General features: G+C 40.3%; 3 protein-coding genes across 15 annotated transcripts in view; 2 read left to right on the forward strand and 1 right to left on the reverse strand.

The window, feature by feature from the left end:
• Positions 1 to 15,505, reverse strand: part of megf10 (multiple EGF-like-domains 10) — a 53,044-nt gene extending 37,539 nt beyond the window's left edge. For 2 of the 8 annotated variants that reach the window (XM_077020000.1, XM_077019997.1), the window contains exons 1-3: positions 15,104 to 15,237; positions 2,443 to 2,493; positions 1,007 to 1,112 (exon numbers count right to left, since the gene is read on the reverse strand). Coding sequence is in view for 3 of the 8 variants with exons in the window: in XM_077019994.1 (XP_076876109.1) it covers positions 2,443 to 2,513; positions 15,104 to 15,284 (252 nt within the window). In the remaining 5 variants the exon portion in view is untranslated. Of the gene's footprint in view, positions 1 to 1,006; positions 1,314 to 1,732; positions 1,854 to 2,442; positions 2,514 to 15,103 lie in introns of those variants that run through there. The other 6 variants (XM_077019994.1, XM_077019995.1, XM_077019998.1 and 3 more) reach the window with 6 other exon arrangements.
• Positions 4,423 to 5,762, forward strand: c10h5orf63 (chromosome 10 C5orf63 homolog). Of its 2 annotated transcripts, none has more exons than XM_077020007.1 (4): positions 4,423 to 4,575; positions 5,115 to 5,224; positions 5,310 to 5,366; positions 5,465 to 5,762. In XM_077020007.1, exons 2-4 carry the CDS (start codon positions 5,117 to 5,119, stop codon positions 5,633 to 5,635), a joined length of 336 nt encoding a protein of 111 aa, XP_076876122.1. In that variant the 5' UTR covers positions 4,423 to 4,575; positions 5,115 to 5,116; the 3' UTR covers positions 5,636 to 5,762. The 2 variants fall into 2 exon arrangements, with proteins under 2 accessions (XP_076876122.1, XP_076876124.1); XM_077020009.1 differs by lacking the exon at positions 4,423 to 4,575 and adding an exon at positions 4,594 to 4,652.
• Positions 5,894 to 24,711, forward strand: LOC143525734 (E3 ubiquitin-protein ligase MARCHF3-like). Of its 5 annotated transcripts, XM_077020006.1 has the most exons (7): positions 5,894 to 6,193; positions 6,626 to 6,753; positions 14,085 to 14,261; positions 16,431 to 16,721; positions 18,536 to 18,740; positions 21,960 to 22,169; positions 22,919 to 24,711. In XM_077020006.1, the coding sequence occupies exons 4-7, from the start codon at positions 16,477 to 16,479 to the stop codon at positions 23,075 to 23,077; spliced, it is 819 nt and encodes a 272-aa protein (XP_076876121.1). In that variant the 5' UTR covers positions 5,894 to 6,193; positions 6,626 to 6,753; positions 14,085 to 14,261; positions 16,431 to 16,476; the 3' UTR covers positions 23,078 to 24,711. The 5 variants fall into 5 exon arrangements, with proteins under 5 accessions (XP_076876121.1, XP_076876120.1, XP_076876119.1 ...); XM_077020005.1 differs by lacking the exon at positions 14,085 to 14,261; XM_077020004.1 differs by lacking the exons at positions 6,626 to 6,753; positions 14,085 to 14,261.
• The last annotated feature ends 716 nt before the right edge of the window (positions 24,712 to 25,427 follow it).

A 25,427-nucleotide genomic window follows, 5' to 3' on the forward strand; every position in this document is an offset into this window, starting at 1 on the left:
CTGAATGTTTTATTATTGTGTTTTTCCCCCTATTAGTCAGGCACTTTCCAACTTGCGCTCAGGGTGCGCGCTTCGAGTAGTGAGTGAGCTTTCGCTCGTGACAAGCGCGCCCGCTCCTCCGCTCAAAAGTCACGTGACTACGAAGCCCATGCAGAAACAAAGCGCGAGCCAGCACGAGCCCTTCGCTCGTACCGCCGTGCCCCGAGGACACAGGCAAGAGGTCCATCACGAAAACGCCTCAGCGCTGCGGATCCGTTGTGCAAGGCTTAATTCAGCGATGCGCTGCACTTCCTAAAACACGCTTCACTAAAACTCCATTCTTTACTGTTGCTTATCTCTGTCATGACAGGTTTCAGAGCCAATGTGCTGGAAACCTGGATGTAAAGAAGCAAGTTTGTGTATAAAGAAGCAAGTTTTGTGTATAAAGAAATACAGCAGTGCATTATGAATACTTTGAATACTTTAACAATAAAATTTCACTGATCATCAAAATCATTGATACATGGTTTTTAGTTTGAGTTATTTTCAGGATGACAACGATCTAGTTAAGCACAGGTGTATGCGAGCATCACTCACTTAAATCTGTTGAACGACTAATAATTGTCGTAAGAAATCCAGTGTCTCAATTTATAATTCAACATTCAGAAGCCAATTTGATCGTTTAATAACTACGTTAACTTGGCTAAATGCCGTGGCCAACAATAGTTAATAGTTTACATTTTTACCCACAGCTATTACGTCGTATATTAAATAGCAAAGTACGTATATAGTTCCAAAAATGAACAAATATCGATAACCATAATTTATACATGTATGGTGTTCACGCGTTTTCAAACGTTATAAATCATCTTTCACATACAACATATTCCAGTAACTTTTGGAAACTCTTAATAACTTCTCTAAGTGAAGCAAATTAAGCTCAGGGACAAACATTATAACTGTTAATTAAATAATTCGACGATTAAAACGACAATTCAAAAAAGTAAACATATGTAGCAAATCTCACCAGTTCTACGCAACAGTATTTGTCCGGTCCAAAGTCATGGATCCACTTTGAGAAACGCGTTTACTTGGATGAAAGTTTCTCGCAGAGAATTTCCAGAGTGGAGGTGCTGTGCACATCAAATGCAAGATATTTCCACAAATTTCAAAGAACGGTATAACACAGAGAACCTTCAAATCAAATATGGTATGAACGTGTTTTCAAATAATGAAAAACAGATCCCGGGGTACCCCGTTAGCATCCCCTCAGTATTTTTCGGGACAGAGCACCTAAAGAAAACACCACCATCCGGTTTGTTGTTATGACCTCACTGCTGTTCCAACCAATTACAATGACAATTGTGAGGAGGAGACACTTGGACTAACTTGAGCTTTTTGGACGAGTGCCTGGTTCAGATTCTTCAGTTTTCAATATAGAACGTTATTTTGGACAAAATGTATGAAAAGATGAAATATTTTTATATATGTTAGAACTTAACAATTTATCATGTATGTATATCATACATACATACATAAATACATACATAATAAATTATTTAATTTATATATATATAATTAAATTCCAGCATATTATATAAAACTTTTGTCCAAAATAACGTTGTGTGTAATGTGTTTTTTTATGCATGTCACCTCTTTCATATCCTTTGATAAATGTCAAAATTTACATACACCATCTCAACTGATTTTGACAAATTTGAAATTCTTTAGCAAATAAAGGAAATGCCGCCACCTAGTGTTCAACTTGAAGGCGAGGCGACGATTTCAGGCAATTTTGAATTTTGTGGACGAGCGTGGGTAGATTATCTTCACACGGAGTGGAATTGCATCACATATTTTCTTTGTCCGTGCAAACGGCGTAGCAGAGAGTCAGTGGCCTGAACAGGTGTCCACCTGTATTCAAAATAGCTGTAGGCCGTTGAACTATTACTAACCCAGACTGATCTTAGAATCACTGATATGAATATATGAATATATAACTGATATGATATGAATAAATGAATATGCGGTCAATCACCTCTGTAGCCAGTATGTTCGGGAGAGATTTTGCTGGCTCTCTCTGATCTAGACCACTAAGGAACATGCAGGAACTTCTAATCTTCATGAGATTAATCAGAAAATACATTAAATGACAGTAAATGACAGGACTTTGCCTTTTACACTACAAGAAGATACTTTTGTCATATGATGTCATGTTTGATTACATTTCCCCAAGTGCAGCCTACTTTAAGATACTTAATGATAATTATAAAATGCCTTAAAATCTCTTTGAGTCAGTGGGCCTCTCGATTCTTAAACCTACCAAATGAAACCAGTGGAGGCAAGTATAGATGATAAAGGCACAAACTTCATTTTATTTCTGATCATACTGCATTGATCTTGAATCTGCTTTACACCAAACATCAGCATATAATAAACGTCGATCATTTCATGTTTACTCACACATATCTCCACAGCCTCCCAGGCCAGAAGGAGCATCTGTCTGATGGTGATCTGATGGTGATGGGAAAGAACTGCACAATTAGAAACCATTATTAACATGACATTATATTCATAAATACTCATATACATAGACAGCAATGCATTAAAATAGTGAAAAAATAAAAGATTACCCGTATTGCCAAATGGTCACCAATATCTAATTTGGATAGTTCTCTCTTAAAATGCATGATGTGATTTATGAATAATGTGTTAAGAATTTACTGGCCATCATTAACACCATGCCTCATATCTCTATGTAGTTTAGGGTCACTAAACACAGCATAAAACACCTTTCAACGTAAATGCTTTGGTGCCAACTGTACTTAGCAATACCTGGCTTATTCTTTTATAGAAAAGTTAACAAATAGAGTTAATCACTTGGAAATGCAACTAGATGACAGGTCTTACAGGCTAAATCAGCTGTGTGAACAGTGCTAACTGTGTTCTATATTATAAAGACACCTGGGTGTAGTTACACCATGCAAATGCACCATATGGCCTTCTTCCACCAAGCAGATGGAACATGCATATTTCAAGAATAAAATAATGTCTGCTATTAAACATTACCATCCAAGAGAGGTTTAACATATATTCAGTGACAAAAACAAATGCATCATAACTCCTTCACAAATGCATATCTGAAGATTAGACACAGGTGGTGCGAAAATCATTTTACAGCATACATAACATATGTGGGTCATTCCAGGATTTTGGTACATTTCCTGTCCCACCACTTAAATTTCAAATGTACATATCCAAAATATCTAAATGACTATTTTTTTTAAACATTGTACTTGTTATAAGACAAACTGTAAAATTTGGTGGAAAAATAAGTGCCTTAGATATTATTCAAAAGACCGAATACCTTTGAACCACCTCAAAAAACGGCCATTTTCTCTTGTCACACACATTGGGTGACCAACTCCTTTGCCAAATTTAACAATTAAAATAAGCTCTAAATAAATTACTTCCTCTTGTATATTGTTGAAATGCATCTCCTTTACTTATGAAAACAACTTATTTGGTCTACATTGTATTGCATGTCACAGTTTTTACACTATTAAGTTGTGTCCCACAACATGCGCGCAACCCTGTTACCATAAGGAATTTTATCTGGCAGAGAAAGGGTTAAAAATATTTGTGTACTAGCACAAAGGAATTTGCATCTCAAGGACATTTCCTGCCCACATGGCAAGAAAAATGGTAAGTGCTCTAACAATTTTCAAGGTTTTTTTCCAAATATGTTTGTCCAAGTTGTGTGTGTTACTCAGTGAATGCAACCCTGTTCCTCATATTGTAAGACTAATATTGAGTAGAGTCAAAATTTACTTTATATACTTATATAACCATATTTGTCCTTGATCTTGTATACATAGCTAAATTATACAGTGAGCATCTGTTCCTGGGGTAGACCACAACTTAGCCTAAATTTGCAACCCTGTTAGTCGCAACCCTGTTACTGCATACCAATTTACTGCACACCAATCTAATAAAGAAAAAACTTCTTCCATATCTGAGATTGACGAATCAAACTTTTTGATAGTTTATAACCTGTAGATTATAAATATATGCTTTAAAATGATCAAATTGAAGATCAAATTTTCAGAAGTTACCACCCCTGAAATGTACCAAAATCCTGGAATGACCCATGTTACAAAGTGCAAAGTTATGTGTGTTATTTGAAGCCATTCAGTAGGGCAGTTACAGTCTGACGCAGTTCACAGCACTGGACAACTGTTCATGTAAGACCCTTCACGTGTGGCGCCAAAACACAACATCGTCGTTCTAAAGAACATTTCTTTTGTTTTTAGATCTCGTATGCTAAATCTAGTAGCGACGCAAACTGGTCTACATATCACACATTTCGGAGAAGGACAATCTGCATAAAACCCGTTATTTCTAACTTCTAACACATTCGGTATCTCTCAAAGATTACGAGACCGCTCGTTTTGTTTTGGGCGCATGAAGCACGACTGCGACCGACAGCTGCACCGCCGAATGAAAGTAATGCATTTAACAGGAAGTTACGCTGTTGCTTTCCAATAGAAACACGCATACTCCATTATATCCTGTATGCTTCTGTGTAGTCTTAAGGTGAGACATGTAAACCAAATCAACTTATTCGAAACATCTCGTGCATGTTCTTTGTCGTTGAGAATTTTAACAAAATTGTATGCTGTTATCGTAAAAAGCCTTACTTGAACGTAAAGCCATGCTGTGCTACCATTTGTAAAGCTAACGTTTTATCCTAGATTAACTTATAGCGTTAGCTAATATATCCATAGTTTAGCCAGTGTTACAACCTACAAGAGGGTTTTATAAAAAGTGTAGATAGACATACGCATTGCACGTTAACGATTATCTGCAAACTGACTTTAGAATAACAAAGTTCTTGTTAGAAGTTCTTGTTTGCAATTCCACGTGGATGCTCGGATAGTGTTTACAATTCAAGAAAGGCAGTTTAGTTGATATTCCGTTATGCTTTTCCACTCATGAGTACTACAATTTTAGCAAAACACTTAATGCTTATATGTACTGATAACTAGCGTTGTGTAAATTATTTTAATTATCATTAATTTTTGAAGACTAAAGAATAAACATCAGTCACGTGAAGTATCTGTTCCACCTTATAGACATGCTCGTGATTCTCCCAAGACTTCTCCATCACATCAAGAATGCCTCTCCGCTCATGAGGAGAGCCTGTTCACACAGGCACTTGCCGGTGTTAACCCTCTTCACTAAGGTAAAGGCGCCGTTGAAGTTGTTATATTGATTGAGGTCGTCCTATAGGACTGTATCGCTCTCATCTATCTTCGTCTCTCCGGCAGCATCCGTGTCCCTTATGCGATGAAGCAAAAGAAATACTTGAGGCATATAAAGATAGAGTAAGCTTACTAAAATCTGGCTTAGTAGAAGACATGTTTTGAGTACTTTAGTAAGTTGTGCTATAATAAATCTACAACAGTCTTAATACTGTGTTAAGTTTGTTTTGCAGGAGGTTGACATCACTCTTCCCGAGAACAGTGTGTGGCACGACAGATACAAGCATGATATCCCGGTGTTTCATTTGAACGGGCAGTTTTTAATGATGCACCGGGTGAACACGATCATCTTGGAAAAGCGACTGGCAAAAGCTGAGAGAGAAATCATTTAAAAGCAATAAATGCATCATAGGTCTGTGATTTAACTGTACTTTGTCATTTGTAATATTGTAATTTATGTTTCCTTTTTGTTTATGATCTCAGGTTTTGTGGTTAATCAGTAAAGATATTCATCTTAAACTTTTTTTGTTTGTTTGTTTCTATGCATTTGTACAACGTATTGGCATAAATCATGCACGTGCTACCTTGCTACTTGACCAATTTTGGTGCAAGAAGTCAAATGCATTGCTGCGACTGAACTGACCACCAGGGGGAGCTGTATGACTGGACTGTGGTGTCCTGTGGTTGGTGACTGTGGTGTCCTGTAGGCGGCGCCCGCGAGTCGTCCCTTCCCGAGATCCTCCCATTGGGGTCCAGTTTTGCTGTAGTAAGCCTCTGATTGGCTGTGTGAACCAGCGTCTAACTGACAGTACAGGCGTGTTACTCAAAAGCTGAGGACAAGCAGGTTTGCCTTCTGAGCTACAAATTTCATGAGCAAGTCCGCTTTATTGCGACTTTTCTTGGACAGAGCAACACTGACATCGTCGGGTGTGTATTGCCTAATTATTAAGGTAAGCGTTACAGAATTTTACGTCAGTTATTTTAGGATTGCTCTACTTTCGTTTTGTGTGAAATATGTGGAGGGTCCATTGATTTCCTTAGTTGTCCAATGAAACTGACATTAATCCAACGACAAGATGAAACCCAGCGACCATTCTTCAAATGTTCTTAAATGTTTGGCGTGTCTTGTCAATTAAATGCTTTCCACATTGGCTCTCAGGGATTGAAACGGATTATATTCTGGTCTATTTTATATGTAATCTACAGTACTAATAATGAATAGCCTATATTTATCATTCCTGCCAATTCCAGTCATGTTCTCTGGCACGCCACATTTGTTCAACAACTTGGTGTATTTCTCTTGATGTCAGCTGTTCGTACGTTTCCTCAATCAGTCGTTGCTACCAGCTAAGTTACCCCAGAACAACCCGTTGTTTCTCCAGTACAGAGACCTGGACGCCCAAGACAGTGCAGAACAAAGTGAAACTATATGAGAAATAGTATTGCAGTTTGCAACTACACTGCGTCAAGTGCCTTGTGCTGGGAATGTAACGTGGAGAGATTGCACAAGGTAGGCTGCTCTGGACTGAGAGCTTTGCTTCAGTATTTCATGTGTGTGAAGCACTTGTCAGAGATATCAGCTTCAGCTTTCTATTAACTGTTAGATGTTCTAGTTAATGGTCCGTATTAAACTACTTTCTCGCTTACAGGTTAAAAAGAAAGATGTTTAGTTATGCTTTTCCATTCATGAGTACTAAAATTTTAGCAAAACACTCCATGCTTATACTTACTGATTACATTAATTAGTTAATTAGTTGGAGAAATACATGATATATACACATGGTCATGTAGTGCTTGCCAAATGTGTGAAAGCTTACTAGATATATAGTACTTGGAACTCAGATGTATTTGTTGCTAACAGGGTAATCGCTAGATACAGTGATTACTAAATGATTACAGAGAAATATACTGAAACACCAGCCAGAATTGTGGCAGTAATCATTCTGTTATGAGCATTGAACAATGTAATACAATGTGCAATAGAAGAAGCACATACAATACTATGAAACCATGGCATTACATCTGAGATTTAGCATCTTCTCAGTTTTGGAGTATTAGGGCTGGGCAGTTAATTCAAATATACATCAAAAACCAACATTCAATTTTGCCCATTTTATTTTGGTTTTTGCCGTTTGATTATATAACTTGTATACTTAATGTACTTAATATATACTTAATATAAATATATGTTAATACTTCATCCACTGTTCATTTACTTTCAAATATTCTACTGCACATGTAGTCTGTGACACTGCCTTGTCCAGTGACTTTTTATGAATTTTATCATCACAATAATATGGCTTCTTTCATTAGAAAAAATATCCCATATAAAGGAGTAGAGCTTAGCCACTGTTGAAGCCCTCATTTCTCCCTTAGGTTCCTTCAGGTTTTCCTTGGTTTAAAGTGCAGGACAGACTGCTGCTGTGCAGTCTTTGCATGTATATCACTGAAGCTGTTGTATTCCATTATCATTTTTGTTTATAAAATATATAAAACCCTGCAACTCAATGTGAATTTGAATGTCACTTGAAATATATACAAATTCATCCTTAAACCAGTTTTGTCATAGCATAAAATAGGGTGATGTGGAAAAGCCAGAGAAGGTGGGAACATTACACACTGAGATATCAGCTTGGCTCGAAGACAAACTTGTCTGTTGCTTCTGTCAAATTAGGCATGCTCATACTTCTTCTATGCAGAGTTGTGTAAGGTATGTGAAATTTTGCACCACCTTTTTTTAAAACCCATTCCTTTTCTAGTCTGGATTACCACAGGTTACACTACATGTAGCAAGATGAAGTTTTACCTAAATAGGAGCAGTTGTACAATATTGATTGCAGTTACATTTTCACCCATCCCTTACAGCAACCTTTTTTCTGTCTTCTGTTGTAAACATGTTTCCCGTGCTTCGATGCAGAGTTCACAAGCACATCCCAATAATGGCGATCTTCTCATTCAGACAGATTACGTTTCATTTGCTCTTTTCTCCTGAGGGGGAGTCTGGGGAATGGTTAGACTGAAGTGTCTTGGCAAACACCTCTTCATGCATAATCATAAGCTCGCTGTGAAACTGATTTTGGTAGGCAGTTATGTCATGGACGGATTGGTTGCATGGACTTTAAAGAGCTGTGTGCGACAGCAGTACAACGTGAGTTCAGTCTATCTTAAATCCTGATCTTAATTTACTCATCAAGACGTGATGTGAACCAAATGATCAAATTTGCTCCTTAAAAAAATATATACAAAATTTTAAAGTAGCACTAAGAAAGTTTTGGCAACCCCATTTGGTGGAAATATGTACTTGCATGAAACATGCAAATTTTGTTACAAGGGTTGTGGTGTGTTCCATTTCCCTGTGTGGATTTATCTGACGGTCACGTTGGAAGGAATGTTCAAAAAGAACTTGACTGGAATGCGGTAATGGAAGTGTCTTCTGAGGATGTGTTGTGTATCCACTATTATAATCATATCCTTATTGTTTTATACAGACAAAATAAACAGACCCAAGGACAGTTGTGGTCCTTTACACTGTGTATTGTTGTTTTTGCATTTGGGGCCTTTAAAATGCAGGGGTGGGTTTCCCGAAACGTTCGTAGCGCTAAGTACTTCGTAACCTCGTATGAAACGTATGAGGTTAAGAAGTACTTAGCGCTAAGAACGTTTCGGGAAACTCACCCCAGATCGATATGAGAAAAAAAAACTGTTATTCATTAATCTTATGTGCTAATCTAAAATCTAGATTTGCGTGGCTAGTGACAGTGTTGACATTGGATTTATTCCAAAAACTAGTAAGCTATCTAAGTAGGCATTGTTTACATAGGCAGCTGTTTAGGTAGACAGCCATCTAACCAACATCTATCCTCATAAAGCAGATTATTGAAAAGCTCTAGATAAATTTCACACCTCTGGATGGATGGATTCTCAATTTTAATTGTCTTATTAGATAAACTACTTCTTGTGCTAAGAAATTTGTTAGTTAGCTGGCTATCCACAACAGTAACTTGAGTCTTCAAACTTTGCTATCATAAATGTTAATTCCTCGGAGTATAAAACTTCTAAATGGTCACAACTTAATCTAAGGGTGGAAAATAAATCCTATTGTTTTATATTAAGAGAAATATTTTTCTCTTAATATAAAATTAATTTTTTTAAATATTTTTTTATGTTTCTTTAATGTTTTAAAGAACAGCTGAGAGAATTAGAATAATATACATTTAACAATGATTTTGGCAGGCAAAATCTGCGTTTGCGTTGATTAATGGGATCGCCTTGGTGGCTAAGGAACCATTTGATCCTGTCTTAAAATTTGGCCAAATTAAGGTACTTCACTACACAGCTTATTTAAAGGCTCCAAGAATTGGGACAGCATTCATACAACAAACTGTAGGCAGTATCCAACTCAGTGAAACTACACACAAACCTGCTTGCTCAATGAACCCAAATGCAAACACATCTTGTTCTACCAACATACCTGTTCTCTTCTGTTTGCTGATTGTGGAGCTTAATAGCACGTCTGTGAGCAGAATCAATTTCAACTGCAAAATTAGCCCTTCCAAGGAAGCCTAGTTTAAACGTCTCAAATCTCTGTCAAATCTGGTCACCCTAGTTTTAACTCAAGTGTTGTCACTGTTTTTTTGTTTGTTGACTGTCTTTAGTTCTGTTTCTTTGCTTTGACCAGAGGTAAACGGGGAAGATGACTGGGGGTTTTAAGACTTAGCTATCAGCCACCATTTGAGACAAGCTCGATTGCTTATGCTTAGTGACAGGGTATGTAATCTGAATTTTGTACTGCTACTACTGAATTTCAGCAAGTTGAATTTTTGATTCAGCGAGCACTCAGAACCTCAAGCTTGGCTCGACTCGAAACTCCATGCTTAAAATCTCATAGAAGACAAAGCTCCAGACTATTCTCTGTCCTGGCTCCAAGATGGTGGAACGATCTTCCATTAGCTGTTCGGACTGCAGAGTCTATTGCTATCTTCAAGCGTAGACTGAAGACTCACCTGTTTGTTGAGTTCTTACCAGAGCACTAACTCAGCACATAGCACTTCCCGTTGTTCTTAAATTGTATGTCTGTCTATGGCTATTTGTGCTTCTTTGCAAACGTTTAACTTGCAAAACACTAGGTAATGATATTGACTCCTGTAGTTTAGTAGTAGTCTGACTCAATGGTATCTTGAATTCTGGCCTATCCGTACTATTACCTAGGATGAATTCTATGAGCACTTTGTAAGTCGCTCTGGATAAGAGTGTCTGCTAAATGCCGTAAATGTAAAATGTAAAGGTGTCTTCAACTAAGGATTTTCATAGTCGAATCTGATTTGTCAGATTTTCCCTTTAGTCGACTAATAGTCGAATCGGGTTTTTTTTATCTAGAGCATCTTATATGGGATCCCGTTCTCATTTAGGACTGTTTTCCATTTCAAAGTAAAAACCTAAAACACTGAGATAAATGAATAAACATGGTAGGTTGGCTTTATTCAGCTTTTATTTATTTATGTACTTATTTATTTTTTAATGAAACATTAGAGAACATTAACAAAAAAAGTCACAAAGTGAGCAGTGCACATATCAAACTGTCAGACAGGCACTGTGCAAAATGTCAAAAATATTTTAAAATAAAATATGCCTGCCTGAAAATATAAAGTAAAGGTTTCAAGTAACAGGGTTTAAAAAGCAAACAACAACAAAAAATGTTTATAGGCCTACTTGCCGATACGCACGGCGACAAGACGGCACGACCAAAACGACACTTTTGTAGTTTTTTTAGTAGCCATTATAATCTCGGCAGATGCTGACTGTCCTGTAGTGTGTTCAGCTCTGCTCATTTGGATTGTGCAACTGCAGCGTGTGATTTATTAATGTGTTGTATGGAAGATGCCTATTGTTAATGCGCACACATAATTTTAAAGTATTTATTAACAGAAATTAGGATGATTTTATTTGACAAAAGGCTATATATAAAGAAAACAAAGACATTTCATGTAACAACTAATGCTTAGCAGCATCTTTGGGCACCCCCATGCAGTTAGAATGGTACATTCAACTATGACGTTCATAATCGACTAGGGGGTATAGTCGACTATAGTCGAATCAGCGACTATTGCAGGTCACCCCTAGTAAAATGTAAATGAAGTGAGAATGAATCACCGAAAAAATTCAAGGGTTGGAATCAGAGGCAACAAAAATTCAGAAGCATAATTTCAATGCAAAAAAATTTTTTTGTTTAAATTTCTAAATCTATCAAGACGGATTGCTTCCATAGATTTCTTGCTTCATTCGTCCACTAAGTTTGGCACTGAGCAGGATCAGCACTGTGAGGCACGTACCCACATCATCGTAACAAGGCCTGACATCCTTTTTGATCATCCGCAGATGCTCTCTCGGGGTCTTGAAAAAACTTCCAACAAATTGACGCACTACTCAAGCTTTATTTAAAAAAAGCTTGATAAAAAAATCATAGCTATAAAAAGCATATTACAAGCCACATTCAATTCCATCCAACAATTTTTTTGTTTCATTTTGACTGTTCACATTCAACGAGAGCTCTAAGTGCATGTGTATAAGTAAAACATCACATGAATTCTGATCGGACCACTCTCATTCAATTCACATTGCCACAAATCTCTCAGATATGCTAAAAGCAGCAAAAAGCATTATTTCATGAACAGTCTTTTGTGGATGAATGGTGAAAACAGTATAAACTACAAAGCACTGATATCTTGAGATCAAAACATTAGGAGAAGACTATGCAATGGCTTGTCAGTGTTCAAAAGAGAGACAATCCCCGAAACGAGAGAATCCTAGCAGGGTCAGAATGTGGCATCAGAGAGGGTGTGAGACACTGTACAACACGCACTATGTCCAAACTACTGGGCACTCCCACATTCCCTCATGTTCCCCTTTGCTCACTGGCTCCGTTCAGGACATATTTATATCTGCATAATTGCTTCAGATGAACCCTACCAGAACAGCTGGCACAACCTAACTCATATCAACAATGCTCAAGCTTCAGGCTTGTAACCATAACGGGTGAATGTTTACCCGAGGACCTGATCACAGTTTTTTTCTGGTGTAAAAAGCATGTCTGTGTCAATTCTTCTCTTTTTACACATAAGGACGCAGTTTTCAAACTTTGTTTGAAAGTTGTAAACATTAATTGTTTAAATAGGTATACACATTTTATATGTAATAAAGCTATTGCCTATATAAAGATTGCCTATATAAAACACATGGACAATTTAAGCTATTATCTTTCCTGTAAACTTCGTGTAATTTCAAGATGGTTCCAGTAGATGCAGATTCATGTTCATTTATGCTCATTTCAGTCTGTTATCATTGAGATGGGCATTGGACAGCTAACCTACGCTTGAGAATGCCCTGGCCATTGGGGATGGTTCACTGAAGAGGTGGGACGTCTGTGGGGAGAGCTGGGGCAGGGTTATTGGATGTGGTCAGCAGGGTTGTGGAAAAGGGCTGGCTTGGGGTGGGGGTGCTGCTATTTTTAAGCCCCTCTGGTCTTTTTCCCACACCACTGAGAAGTCAGGAATGTTCGAGCGAGACCCCGGGCTGAACTGTGTAGGATTAAACCAGATCCAACCCATCACTGCCCCACGTCCATATATGTAAAAGGCATTGATAGGCCATTTGTGAAAATTCCCCAACCCAATTTAAAATAACCTTTCAGCAGACTGGAAAAAAAACCATTTTGATTGCATCTTCTGCTGGTAGAGCGTACTTGGAGGAGAACCCAAGTCTGCTGTATCTTAACACTTGGAATGGGGATGACAGGAACGTGTGTTTAGATGCAAGAAGGAGCTATTTGTCCAAGCAACCATGACAAATGTGTGTGATGTCCATCACTAAATATAGAGCCAGACATCATCAGATGATGACTAATCTTAAGTCAGTGCTTTTTGAAAATCCAGTCACTGCTATCCTGCTGCTTAATCCAGCAGGCTTCAGCCTACAGGGCACAGACAAGTGAGCTCAGTCTTGATCGCACAATTAGTTGCACTAAGTGGCCACTTAGTAACTGGCCAGAATGTCAGTGCCAGCTTTTACAAGCTGACGTTTTCTTATCTTAATATCACAATGTCGACTTTTAAGACAAAACGCAGTTTAGTCAGTCACTGTTGTCACTGGACTTGCCCGCATTGTTGCAGGAAGAACAGAATGAACTTCCTGTCATCACGCAACACCCCAACACTGCATGCCCAAGCTGACGATTTAACCCTCATGCCGACACGACGCTTTAGTTTTTTTATTTATTTTTGAGAAGCCGCATTAATCGCGCAGCTCTTCTGAGACGAGCTTGCTATTCACATGAAGCGACATGTTCATTCGCTTCTCGGTGTTTACGACCTCCTGCACGCCAGAAGTGAGCGTGCCGTGAGGAGATGAAAGGGAGAAGCCTCGACCAGGCCAACTGGCCCGGAGGAGTGCACAGCTGCGGCAGGCGTGCAACCCTGGTGCCCCAGCAGGTTCTCACCCCCCCTGACAGAGGATGCAGCCGGCATTGACAGGAGGCCTCATACGCACTCACCGCCAGCCTCTCACTTTTATGCTACTAACTGTGATTCCACCAGTACTGCTGTGAGGAACTTGTGAACTTAAATCAAGCCATTTTGCAGTTGTTCTTTTAATGTTGCTATGTGATATCAGTGTGTGTTTTTGTGATTTACCTTGAGTAGTATAAACTGGAACAGATTGTTGTTTCCAGTTTAGACATCTGACAGTGGGGGGTCAATGGACACATATGAAAACAGACATTCTGGTGAACGCATGACGCAAAGTTTTGAATCTTTTGTAAAGACTAATTGTGTTTGCAAATGTATTTAGATTTACTCCAAGCCCAGAGGAATTTTGACAGGAGCGTCAGCTATTTGAAACTTGCGGTGGCTCACGATTGTGAACACAGTACTGAATAGACACCACAGACCTCAACCATCAGCACAACCTGGATTACACCATAGCCTGATCTGATTAGACAGAGTAAAATCTCTCCTCGGTGCTGGAGTAAGTCTTTTTGTACTGTCAGCATGTTTGTAGGTATGTGTGTGTGTGCGTGCGAATGTGCGTGCGTGCGAGTGTGTGTGTGTGTGTGTGTGTGTGTCCATGTGTTCAAGGGTGTGGTGCTTCACCGGTCTTCTCAGTTTATCACAGCAGGCTAAGTATCTTATCAGAGGCTAGCAGTCTTCTTACTTCTTACAGTTTTTACTACAATCATTCATTATTCCACCCTCTCTGTGACTTTCTCTTTATCTGTCTTCTCTCTTTCTCTCTATCTCATCTCATGCTCTTTCTCTCTATCTCTAGCTTCCCGCCAAAAACAGACCCTCATTCTGCCACTTGCCCTCCAGTGAATTGGCACTGTTGATCTACCTTCATGGATATGTGGTTACTAACTAGTTTTTCATTGCTGCTGTATATGAGATTAAACACACCTGATATACGCAGCACACCATATTTCACCCATAGCCACTGAGTTACTTTCTCTTTGAAGTATTTTCAACTATTTATGTTAACCTTTACACTCTAGGTAGTTGTTTCAACCTTTTTGAAAATGTTTAATGAATTAATTGTAATGATAGAATTGCAGTCACAGACATTATGTTTATGAGTAGGTAAAGTACAACCTTATAGATTATATAGGGACAAATACATACAAATAAATACAGTGTTCTTATTGTAACGTTCTCAGCTGACTTCAGATCTGATTCGACCTGTTTGATCATAAGCAAGTCTGTGAATCTGAATTTGATTCCTGAAGTAGCAAACTGTGAAAGATTTTTATTGTATTTCGTGAAGGTCACCACAACGTTCTCACATTTTGCCTGGTGGAGGAGCATGGAGCATACCTTGTGCGCCAAGAACTCTGAGTTGGGCCTGAGGTCGCTGGTGGACTCTCCCAGGTCGTAATGGAGACGTATGCAGGGCATGGCTGTGTATGTGGAAGGCTTCTGCATCTACTGATGGCGTCTTGAATGTTGTCCGGTCTCTCATGTCACCTTCGTTCACTGTAAATATTCTTCTCTTCATGCCTCTAAATTTCAGCTTATGACAGTTGACTGAGGGGAAACAGTTGGCAGACTTACGGCACTACGTCCTAGAACCTTCATCATTCAGTCTTGGTCCAATCAGCTTTAGATAGAGTGCCAAGTGGACCCTATCACCAGTTGCAGAACGTGGGCAGGAGGAAGCATGTGTGCTAACCACTGACAGCTGCAGACCACAGATAAACAATCCACATTCTCTGCTCACTACACACCGAGATCTGGAACTGAAACTGGAGGTTTTATTGGCTCAGCACTTCACACTGAGCACGAGCTGCTGGGAGGAACACGTTTCCCTGGACTGTGGTCTATCAGGAAGGCCCCACCTGCCGTGAGCACAGTCATGCTCTGGTGAATGACGGCTCTTTCCTGTCCTTGTGACACTCCCGCTTCCCCCTGGCTCCATCGCCGTTATTTTTACCCACGCCCAGCCCGGCCGGGGCATTGTGCAAGCCAAAAAAGCCCTGTAAATTATTGAAAGAGACCTTGTCTCTCGCTCGCTGTCTTGCCATCATCAGAAAGGAATTAGGACTTTTTCACTGGATTGAAAGATAGCTCTGTGTTAGACTCACATCTGTCTGCATGGTGTGCAGAGAGTTGGAGCCAAGCACAGGGTTACTGTTCGCCCTCTGTCAGTACGCTACAATGCTGCTCCCTGATTCAGTGGTGACCTCACTCTCTCCTTCCGCCTCGGGAAGCTATTGGAGATGTCTTTTACCCTTTATGTCTTTTACCCTTTATGAATGAGTGGTGGCACAATAGTGACACTATTTGTGTACCCACTACAATTGAAACGTTGTTATCCCTGGTTCATTTGTGTCATGATGGGGACCTGTTGCAGTATTCCTATTCACCAAAAATCGCTTTGTTGTTATTTCACCATGACCTTTAAATCGAAGTGGTGCTAAACTTCAGGGCATTCATGTGTGTCTTCTCTGAGTCTTTGTGACATTGTTAAGAATGAGCTTCACAGCCAGAAAAATGTTAGAAAAATGTTTTTTTTGCCAATAAATAAAAACTAAAAGAGACTAAACAAGATTATTAATTAAAGCTGCAATGTGAAACTGTTATGTGTTGTCTTCCTGTGAATGACCCCTGCCCTCAGTCTGCCCGTGTCTCTCCTTTCATCCAGATGGGCAATACTCTTTAAGCATGCCTGGCATCATCCGTCTGCTGTCATGACAACCAGCTGCTGCAGCCAATTACCCGAGGTGTTGATGGACCACTCAGACACTGTGCGTTTAAGAAGCTCTGATGGACATGAGCCAGCCCCAATGAGCAGCCTGGACTGCTCAGATCCCACCCTTCCAGGAAAAGCAATGGACACTGACACAATTCCAGTAAACGAAGATCAACAATACTGCAAACAGATGTCCGCTAAGGATGAGGCACTTTCAAGCAATGTAACGTTTACCAAACAGAGGTATGGATCACGGCACGACTTAAAAACTGCATATAAAAACTTCACATATGACGAAAAGCTGTTGCCTCGGCAATGGTACATAAACCGTTCCTGTGAAATGTGAAACCTCATCCACCTCTAGATCTGGCTGCGTCCAGCTCATGCCATGAAAGCCCTGAGGTGTCTGACCACAGAATCATGACACGTGAGCTCTCAGGGAGTCCCTGTGAGCGCTAAAGTTAGCACTCTGATTAGCGCATGTGGCGGCATGCTTTGTGACGCTGGAGGCTGCTCGGAATGTCCCGGTCCAAGCCCCCCCCCCCCCCCCCCCACACACACACACACACACCCAGCTCCTCACAAAGCAGAGCTGAGGACAGGGGGCCGGCCCCCCACAGCTGCCCCATCATCGCAGAGCGGTGACGGTGGACAGGGCCGCCCAGGCCCCTGGTCCATGGGTGCGGGTGTGAGGACGCACGAGGACCTTCACACTGCTGAGAACTCCCGCCCTCGTGGGGTCAGCAGAACACTTCTTGCACCTGTGTGCAACTGTGGAAGGGCTGTGTAGTTCACGTTTGCAATTATGCATTTCTTAAAAATTGTTGAAATAGGAAGAATTTACCTATTTACTAACCCTGCTGGAGAAAAGATCAAAGATCACACAGCAAAATTTACAGGTCAGAAAGAGGAACAGGAAGCATGGTGTCTCTGAAAAGAGGCCTGATTCACAACACCTCCGTCACCAGCCATGATATCCTCACCAGGTCGCTGGACCAATAGGAAGATGGTTTATATTTATTAGTAAGACAATTTTAGTTCAAACATCATGTCCACACAAAGCTCCTTGTTTTTAAACGACACCTGAGACTGGGCATATTGGCATGAGGTGTAGTCCATCATTTCACTTGCTCTTGGTTGGTTTGGTGGTGACAACATTTATTAAATTCAGTGCTGTTACGGGACTGCTAATTATACCCAAAGAGAAATCTCAACCAATATAAATCGTCAATAACTACTACAGAACACAATATCAATCATTAGCAGTTGTTTTGTTCATAACAATGCTTTAATTCTGCTATAAAATGTTAAATATATAAAATGCGGTTGATTTATTTGTGAAATGTTTTTATAACTTAATGCTTTTTAGATATTCTTATATTTGATATGATAGTCCATATCTTAAAAGACTATCATATCATATACATTTCTCTTTATCTCTGTTTATTCAGATGTACTCAGAGCTTCAAATAATCAGAGCTTGTCTTGCACTGACACCCCTAATGTATAATTTTTCTATTTCACAATGTCACAAAAGTGCTGTTATGTAGGCACAGTGTTTTGGACGCATTTTTGAATAGCATAGTGAGCTAAGAGGTTTCCAACAAACAAATCTGTCAAAGAACTTGAAATGTCATAATGATATATCAGAGATGACTGTGTTTACTAAACAACAAACACAAAACCCCACAGAAATGGAAATCTACTGCTTTCCATATAGCAATATATATATTATTTTTTATAACACTGTAACAAAAAGCAGGGAGAACATGGAAACGTACATGAATGTACATTTTGCTAAATTTTTATGTCAATAAAAAAACATTTAGAGTGCAATATGTAGAACAACCAGTTAAACCCATTTGATCCCATATTTCCAGAACCAAAATCCACACCATCATTTTAGCTTTGCTCCGATTACGCTGACCTTGAAACAACCTACAAGATGCATGAAACGTATTCATTAACTTGTCCCCTAATTTGTCTGACAGGGATGCATATGATAACAAGCGTCTGTCTCTTAACCCCCCCCCCCCCCCAACGCCCTTTCCCACCAGCCCCCTAGTGGAGCGGCCCATGTGTCGGATCTGTCATGACGGAGGGGGCCAGGAGGAGCTACTCTCCCCGTGCGAGTGTGCAGGGACCCTGGGCACCATCCATCGCAGCTGCCTGGAGCACTGGCTGTCTGCCTCCAGCACCAGCTTCTGTGAGCTGTGCCACTTCCAGTTCAGCGTGCGGCGGAAGGCACGGCCCCTGTTCGAGGTACGCGCACCCAGGGGGGCGTGGCCTTGGCTCGGTGCGCCCAGGGGGGCGTGGCCTTGGCTCAGCGCGCCCGGAGACGTCAGGAAAGAAGAGAGGAGTCTTTCTTGACATATTGCAACACGCGTAGTGAAAGAGTGCGGGAGAAAGAAAGAGAGAAAGAGAAGGAATGTGCGTTTTAGTGTGGTGCAGCAATTGCAGACCGCCATGTACAGATGAAATGTGACAGCCATTTGAACCAAGAGGGTAAGGTAATGCCAGCAATGCGAGAGTTGAAGGTTTTTGGATAAGTGCGACGGATGTTTAATGATCCTTTCAGATCAGATGGCACATAAAATGTCCTTCCTGAAGCTGAGCTGTCCGAACGACAACTACATGGTAACGATGTAAACAACAAGATAAAAAAAACCCTTTATGCTCTTGGTTTGAACATATAATGTGCTCATTAGGTTCCCACTTTCATTTATGCTGGGTAGGAACAATTGTTGAGCAGGCAGAACTCAGAATTAGAGGCACGGTGGTAATATCTGAGCCCACTATATATCTGAGGTGGTAATATCTGAGCCCACTATATATCTGAGGTGGTAATATCTGAGCCCACTATATATCTGAGGTGATAATATCTGAGCCCACTATATATCTGAGGTGGTAATATCTGAGCCCACTATATATCTGAGGTGGTAATATCTGAGCCCACTATATATCTGAGGTGGTAATATCTGAGCCCACTATATATCTGAGGTGGTAATATCTGAGCCCACTATATATCTGAGGTGGTAATATCTGAGCCCACTATATATCTGAGCCCACTATATATCTGAGGTGGTAATATCTGAGCCCACTATATATCTGAGGTGGTAATATCTGAGCCCACTAGCCAGTGCCCCCTGCTGTGCAGCCACACTAGAATGAATAATTGCATAGCAGCAGAGTCCACAGCTCAGTCTATTGGTTAGACATGCAGTCTAGTCCCTGCATATTCACATGGTGGTAATTAACACCCCCCCCCCTCCAAATGACAGGGAACAGCCCACAGAACAATGTTGCATGAACACTTGATTTCTAATGAACAACATGGGAGCAACGTTCACACTTGCATCTTTATGAAGGTACAGGAGTACGTTTGGTACATTTGAGGTCCTGTGCTCAAGGTTATTAAAGAATTAAGAGGCTGTATTTAGTGTGGCATGGTTCTTGCTACTGAAGAAATGTCTGTGCTACTTTTAAATAATAATGTGATCCATGCGTTACCCAGAGGTGGGGACTCGAGTCACATGACTTGGACTCGAGTCAGACTCGAGTCATTAATATTACGACTTTTGACTTGACTTGAAAAAATATTCAGAGACTTAGACTTGACTTGGACTTTTACACCAATAACTTGAGACTTGAATTGGACTTGAACCTGTTTACTTGCAAAGACTTGATTTTTTTTTACCCCAAAGCTAATTTTTAAAACGCATATTAATATTTATAAAGTGCGCTCCATTAATTTCATTTCCGTCCTTCTGACGCAGACCAGTCCTCTGCTTTTCCACACTCTGTACGTGTGTGTGTGTGCATGAGCTGCAGCACAACCAATCAAATGGGGGGTTGGCGAACGTAAATTTTTACCGGGCGGAGTGTAAAATGGACACAAATTAAGTATTATATCGCGATCGATCGATCGCCAGTGGTTGGTGCCAGAGCGAACTAGTAACTCATTGAATCATAGATGTGGATCAGAGGTAAATAAACTAGATTTTTTTCCGGCGTGAGAAATCGGATGTGTGGCGTGAGAGCGTGTGAAGACGGTCAAATGCGTGTGTCTCACGCTCAATGCGTGACAGTTGGCAACCCTGGGTTCTGTATCTGAACTCGGGGAAGAGAGCCTCTCTCTGTCACCATCATAATATCCAGTTCTATCTCAGCATGGATTGTGTATTTGAAGACATCTACGTCGAGAAAAAAATATATTGACAAAAGTGGAGCGAGTTTTCAGCTATGGGGACATCATTCATCGTGCACAAATGACATACAGACTTTTGGCCAGCAAATGCAATGCAGAATAGTTTACTGAAATGTCTAAAGTTGCAGATTCCTGTTAATTGTTCAGTTCTTATATTTGTTTGTCTTGTGTCACTCACACATGTTCTCCAAGAAACCAGATAAGAGAAGAGAGGGAAAATGCTGTTATGGTTCTTTGTATTGTACTGTGAAAATATCAGTACTTTTTATTTGAACATGGAGTTCTACTTATGACTTTTTCACAGAATATTTATTTCTGGAAAATTGTAGTTTAAAGTATGAATATTTTTGCAGCTAAGTTTAACAAATTGAACTGTGCAATAAAGAGGTGTAATTTTAATTTTTTTTTATATTTCGTGTTTTCAGTTGCACGTTTTATCAAGATTTGAGGAGAATACAGATTTAAAAAAGAACGCATGTCTATTATTTACATTTAAAATATACCTGCAACATTGGTAAAAAAAAAAAAAAAGACTCGAAAGGACTTGAAATTCCAAGTTTCAGACTTGGGACTTGACTTGACTATTGCCTGTCTTGACTCGAGACTTGACTTGACTTGAGAGTCTTTGCTTGAGACTTGACTCGGGACTTGAGGTATAAAGACTTGGACTTACTTGAGACTTGCAAAACACTGACTTGGTCCCACCTCTGGCGTTACCCAATCCATACCGTTTAATCCCACTAGTCAGGGTCAGGGGGGGGTTGGAGCCCTTCCCAGCATCGTAGGGCGAAGGCAGGATACACCACAGTCAACACACACACACCTACTGGCAATTTGGAGTGACCAATCAACCCAACACCCAGACCAGGAATCGAAGCCAGACCTCCTTGCTGTGAGGCAGCAGTGCTAACCACCACACCTGCATGGAGAAACGTATCCAGATAATCCAGATAAACCCAGAGCTCATTCACATAATGAGCAGTTCCTCTTCCTGCAAACTCTGTCATCTGATTAGTTTAATTAGTCTAATTAGTTTAATTAGTTTTACATAATGCCATTCCACATTTCTACTACAATAAATCATTATTAACTTTGATATTAACAAATATTTCTGTCTAATTTAGTGACAATAACTTCACAAGCAAACCTCCCAGAGCTTGTTCATAGGGAGCAAGCTGGGTGTTTAGACGCTGAGACCGTCGCGCGGGCGAGTCTTACTGAGAAACGAGGCCCTTTACTCAGTGTCTCTTCTCTATTTTTCTCCCCGTGCGTAGTGGTTGCGTAACCCTGGGCTACGTCAGGAGAAGCGCACGTTGTTTGGAGACATGGTGTGTTTCCTGCTCATCACCCCCATGGCCACCATCTCAGGATGGCTCTGTCTGCGGGGGGCCGTGGATCATCTCCACTTCTCCAGCAGGCTGGAGGCCGTGGGCCTGATCGCCCTCACCGTGGCCCTCTTCACCATCTACCTCTTCTGGACCCTGGTCAGTACCGCCGCAGGGCAGCGTAGCGTAGACGTCAAGATTGAACCAAAGTGAGGCAGCCGGAGGGTGTGGTGAAGCATGCGATTGGACCAGGAGGGGTCAGTAAGAGGGAGTGGCCAGCTACTTAGTGGAACACACACACACACACACACACACGTCTTATTCTGCATCTCACACAGCAGATTGCTGAAGATCAGTGAAAGGCCCTTAAATAGAGACCTTAAATACTCAGTGTGGATTAAAGCAGTGTTGAAAAGCTGTGGATTGATATATTTTGTGTGCAAGTCTTTTGTACCTCTGGACTTTCGTATAAGGAGATAGATTGTAGTCAGATGTTCAAGGATAAGTGCAGAGCCCTTGTGAGAAATGTGCTCTCGAGTATGTCGCCGTCTGCATATGCAATCGTCCCTGTAACTGGATCTTTTTTACTTGAGCTTACTGATGTGCAAAAAAGCAAACTTCAGTACATCTGTTTATTTAGCAACTGCTGGTTTTAGGCATCTAAGCCAAAATGTTCTTTAAAGTTATGCTAACAATTTATTTTTTGAAGGAATGTCTCTTGAATAGAATGAAACAAGCCACACTGGACCACATGAAACCATACCTAAATTTCCCCTCTGTGAGACAATAAAGGATGTTTCTATTCGGTTTCTATTTTTGCAGTTCTCTGCAGACAGATGCTTTGTCATGTGACCCAGGCAGGCTTTTTCCTCACAAACCAAACGTGTTGCTCTGTGCATGTGTTACAGGTCTCCCTCAGATATCACTGCCGTCTGTATAACGAGTGGCGTCAGGCCAATCAGAGGGTAGTTCTGCTGCTACCTAAAGCGGACACTGAAGCAACGGGCAGCCAGTCGCTAATGGGTCTTCTCAGGACCAAACGACCATCCAAAGAAACAATAGTCTGACCTGCTTTTTCTGGATGCGGGTACTTTTTAAAAGAGAAGGACCCCGAGGGATATGGCCAACACCTGTGCACTGCGTGGAACGCTAAAGATGGAGGAGTAGTGGGTGGTGCTCCCGACCTCCTGCTTGACACTGACCAGGCTCTTAAGGACTGCTGAAACCCTGGACTGTTACAGAGCTCTGGGACAGTCAAGCTGCTGGCCATGATCTTACTTTTGCTAGTGTTAGCAAGTTGCTAGCATTTGCTGTGGAAGGACTAAAAGAGCTCTTCAACAGTTTTTTTTGTTTGGATTCTGTCGCTACGTGGAGTCATTGTGTGCCAGAGCAGACTGTTGGAATATGTTTTCTTTGGAACGTCGATGTGTGTCCATTATCGGCGTGGATTTCCAATGCACTGATAGTTTCAGCTGGACTCAACTGTACGTCTGCTAACATGCTGTATTTTTCTGCTAATACATCCAATCTGGAGAGGACATCTTGCCAAGCGTGCATAATAATATGGCATCTCAGAGATCATCATTAGCACAGGAAACAGTGGCTGCTCTGGTAAATTAGACTTCATTTAGATTTTTTTCTTCTGAGCAGACCATCAGTTCTAAGGAAGTATGTCCTCTTGCTTAGAGAGACTTTGGAGATTGTGGTTGACCATTCTTAATTGCAGTGAAGTGTGTAATATGTTTTCAATGAGGCCTCCTCGTACCCTGTAATATTAAGAGCTTTTCCTGCCTTTGTTTCTGAAATTCCACAAGTCATTGTTTGAAGGTTTATGTTGCCATTTGTGCTAATGCACATTTAGTGGCGGCTGAAGCTCTGTCACAGATGAGAGGGATGAGCGTGGTGTTGTGAGATGAACAGACCCATCCAGTCTCCAGGCCCAGACCATGGCCTTAAGCTAACCGCTCTTATGTGGTGCACACTGGTCTGAATTGACTCAGACACACCATAAAGAAGACAGAAAATATTAAATATAAGTGGAATTACTTTCTCTGGTTTTAGCTAAGATGTAAGAAAATTACTTTGTATGGTTTGGTCAAAGCAGTTCACCATAAAAAGGGGGGAAATTGAAAAAGATGAAAAAGATTCATGAAAAAGATTCATCTTCTCCCAGTGGTCTTATGGGATGTGTCATTAAAGTGTGCTTTTCTTTTCTTTAAATGAAAGGGCTTGGGAATTTGGCAGTGTGTCAGCAACAATATTTGCTCCAAATGTATTTGATAAGTTAACTCTTAACCTGATTTTGACACTTGGATATTAAAATTTCCTGAGAATGTTGAAGGTTATGTTTTTTCCCCTTAAGTAATTAAATTTTTATTACATTTTCAACAGTTTTCATACAACATTGGTTCTATGCCTGGAACAAGGAAGTTCCAATAACAATAACATGAACACTTAAACTGGCCCAAGTCTGTTCCCAACTAATTATCTAAGAGTGTTATGTTTTTTATCTTAGGAAATTTGGGCTGTGAATGTTACTTGTTGAGACTGACTTCATGCTTCAGGCTCCATTAACAATCCACACAATGTTCATGAAGGGAAATGTATGTAATGTGGTTCAAAAGGGATGGCAATGAAATCATTGGTGAGGAAGAAACCCTTGGTCTTCTATTAAACTTGAATCAAGTGCATCAGCTATTAACCAAGCTCATAATGTCCAGTTTGTGGCAATGGGGAAAGTGTCTTTAGGCTACAACTTTTTGACTAACATTCACAAAGAACCACCTCTCATCTGTAGTCTAATTTTTCTGGGCAAATATTTGTTCTAAAATTTGTCAAACATGGATCACATAAAGAAAGGGAAACCCATTCAATACAACAGCATTGTACATGGGCTTTGGTAATGATTGAGCTCAGGCATTTGAAATGACATTGCAATTTTGAACTTGCCCTCACCAGCAACCAGGGTGTGACTGCATACTACACCTGAAGACTTCAACATGCTTTAAGGCAGGTATTGGCCAATTGCAGAGAATGCAATAAATTATACTTCATTTGATTGCTTAGTTGTAGTATAGAACATTTAGCTGGACTGAATAAACAAAGTTTGAACTTTGATTTACCATTGATAAAAATAAAACCATGTATAATGCAAAATGGAATTTAAAATATTTGAATGTGTTCATTTAGATATTTAATAAAAATATCTAAATAATAAGCAAAAGAAGTTGATTTAGTTTGGTGTGATGTTCTGAACAGTCCTCGTGCATTTCCTTACAAATCAGTGTGATTTAGCCACGTCATCCCAAATAATTAATAACTCTCAAAAGAAAAACAAAACACTTCTCTCATTTAGTACCAGACGGCTTGGTGTGAAATTAGGTCCACGACAGTTCAGCATCAAGCTAATTGTTTCTT

The sequence above is a fragment of the Brachyhypopomus gauderio genome, chromosome 10 (assembly GCF_052324685.1).
Source record: "Brachyhypopomus gauderio isolate BG-103 chromosome 10, BGAUD_0.2, whole genome shotgun sequence".
Classification (NCBI taxonomy): domain Eukaryota; kingdom Metazoa; phylum Chordata; class Actinopteri; order Gymnotiformes; family Hypopomidae; genus Brachyhypopomus; species Brachyhypopomus gauderio.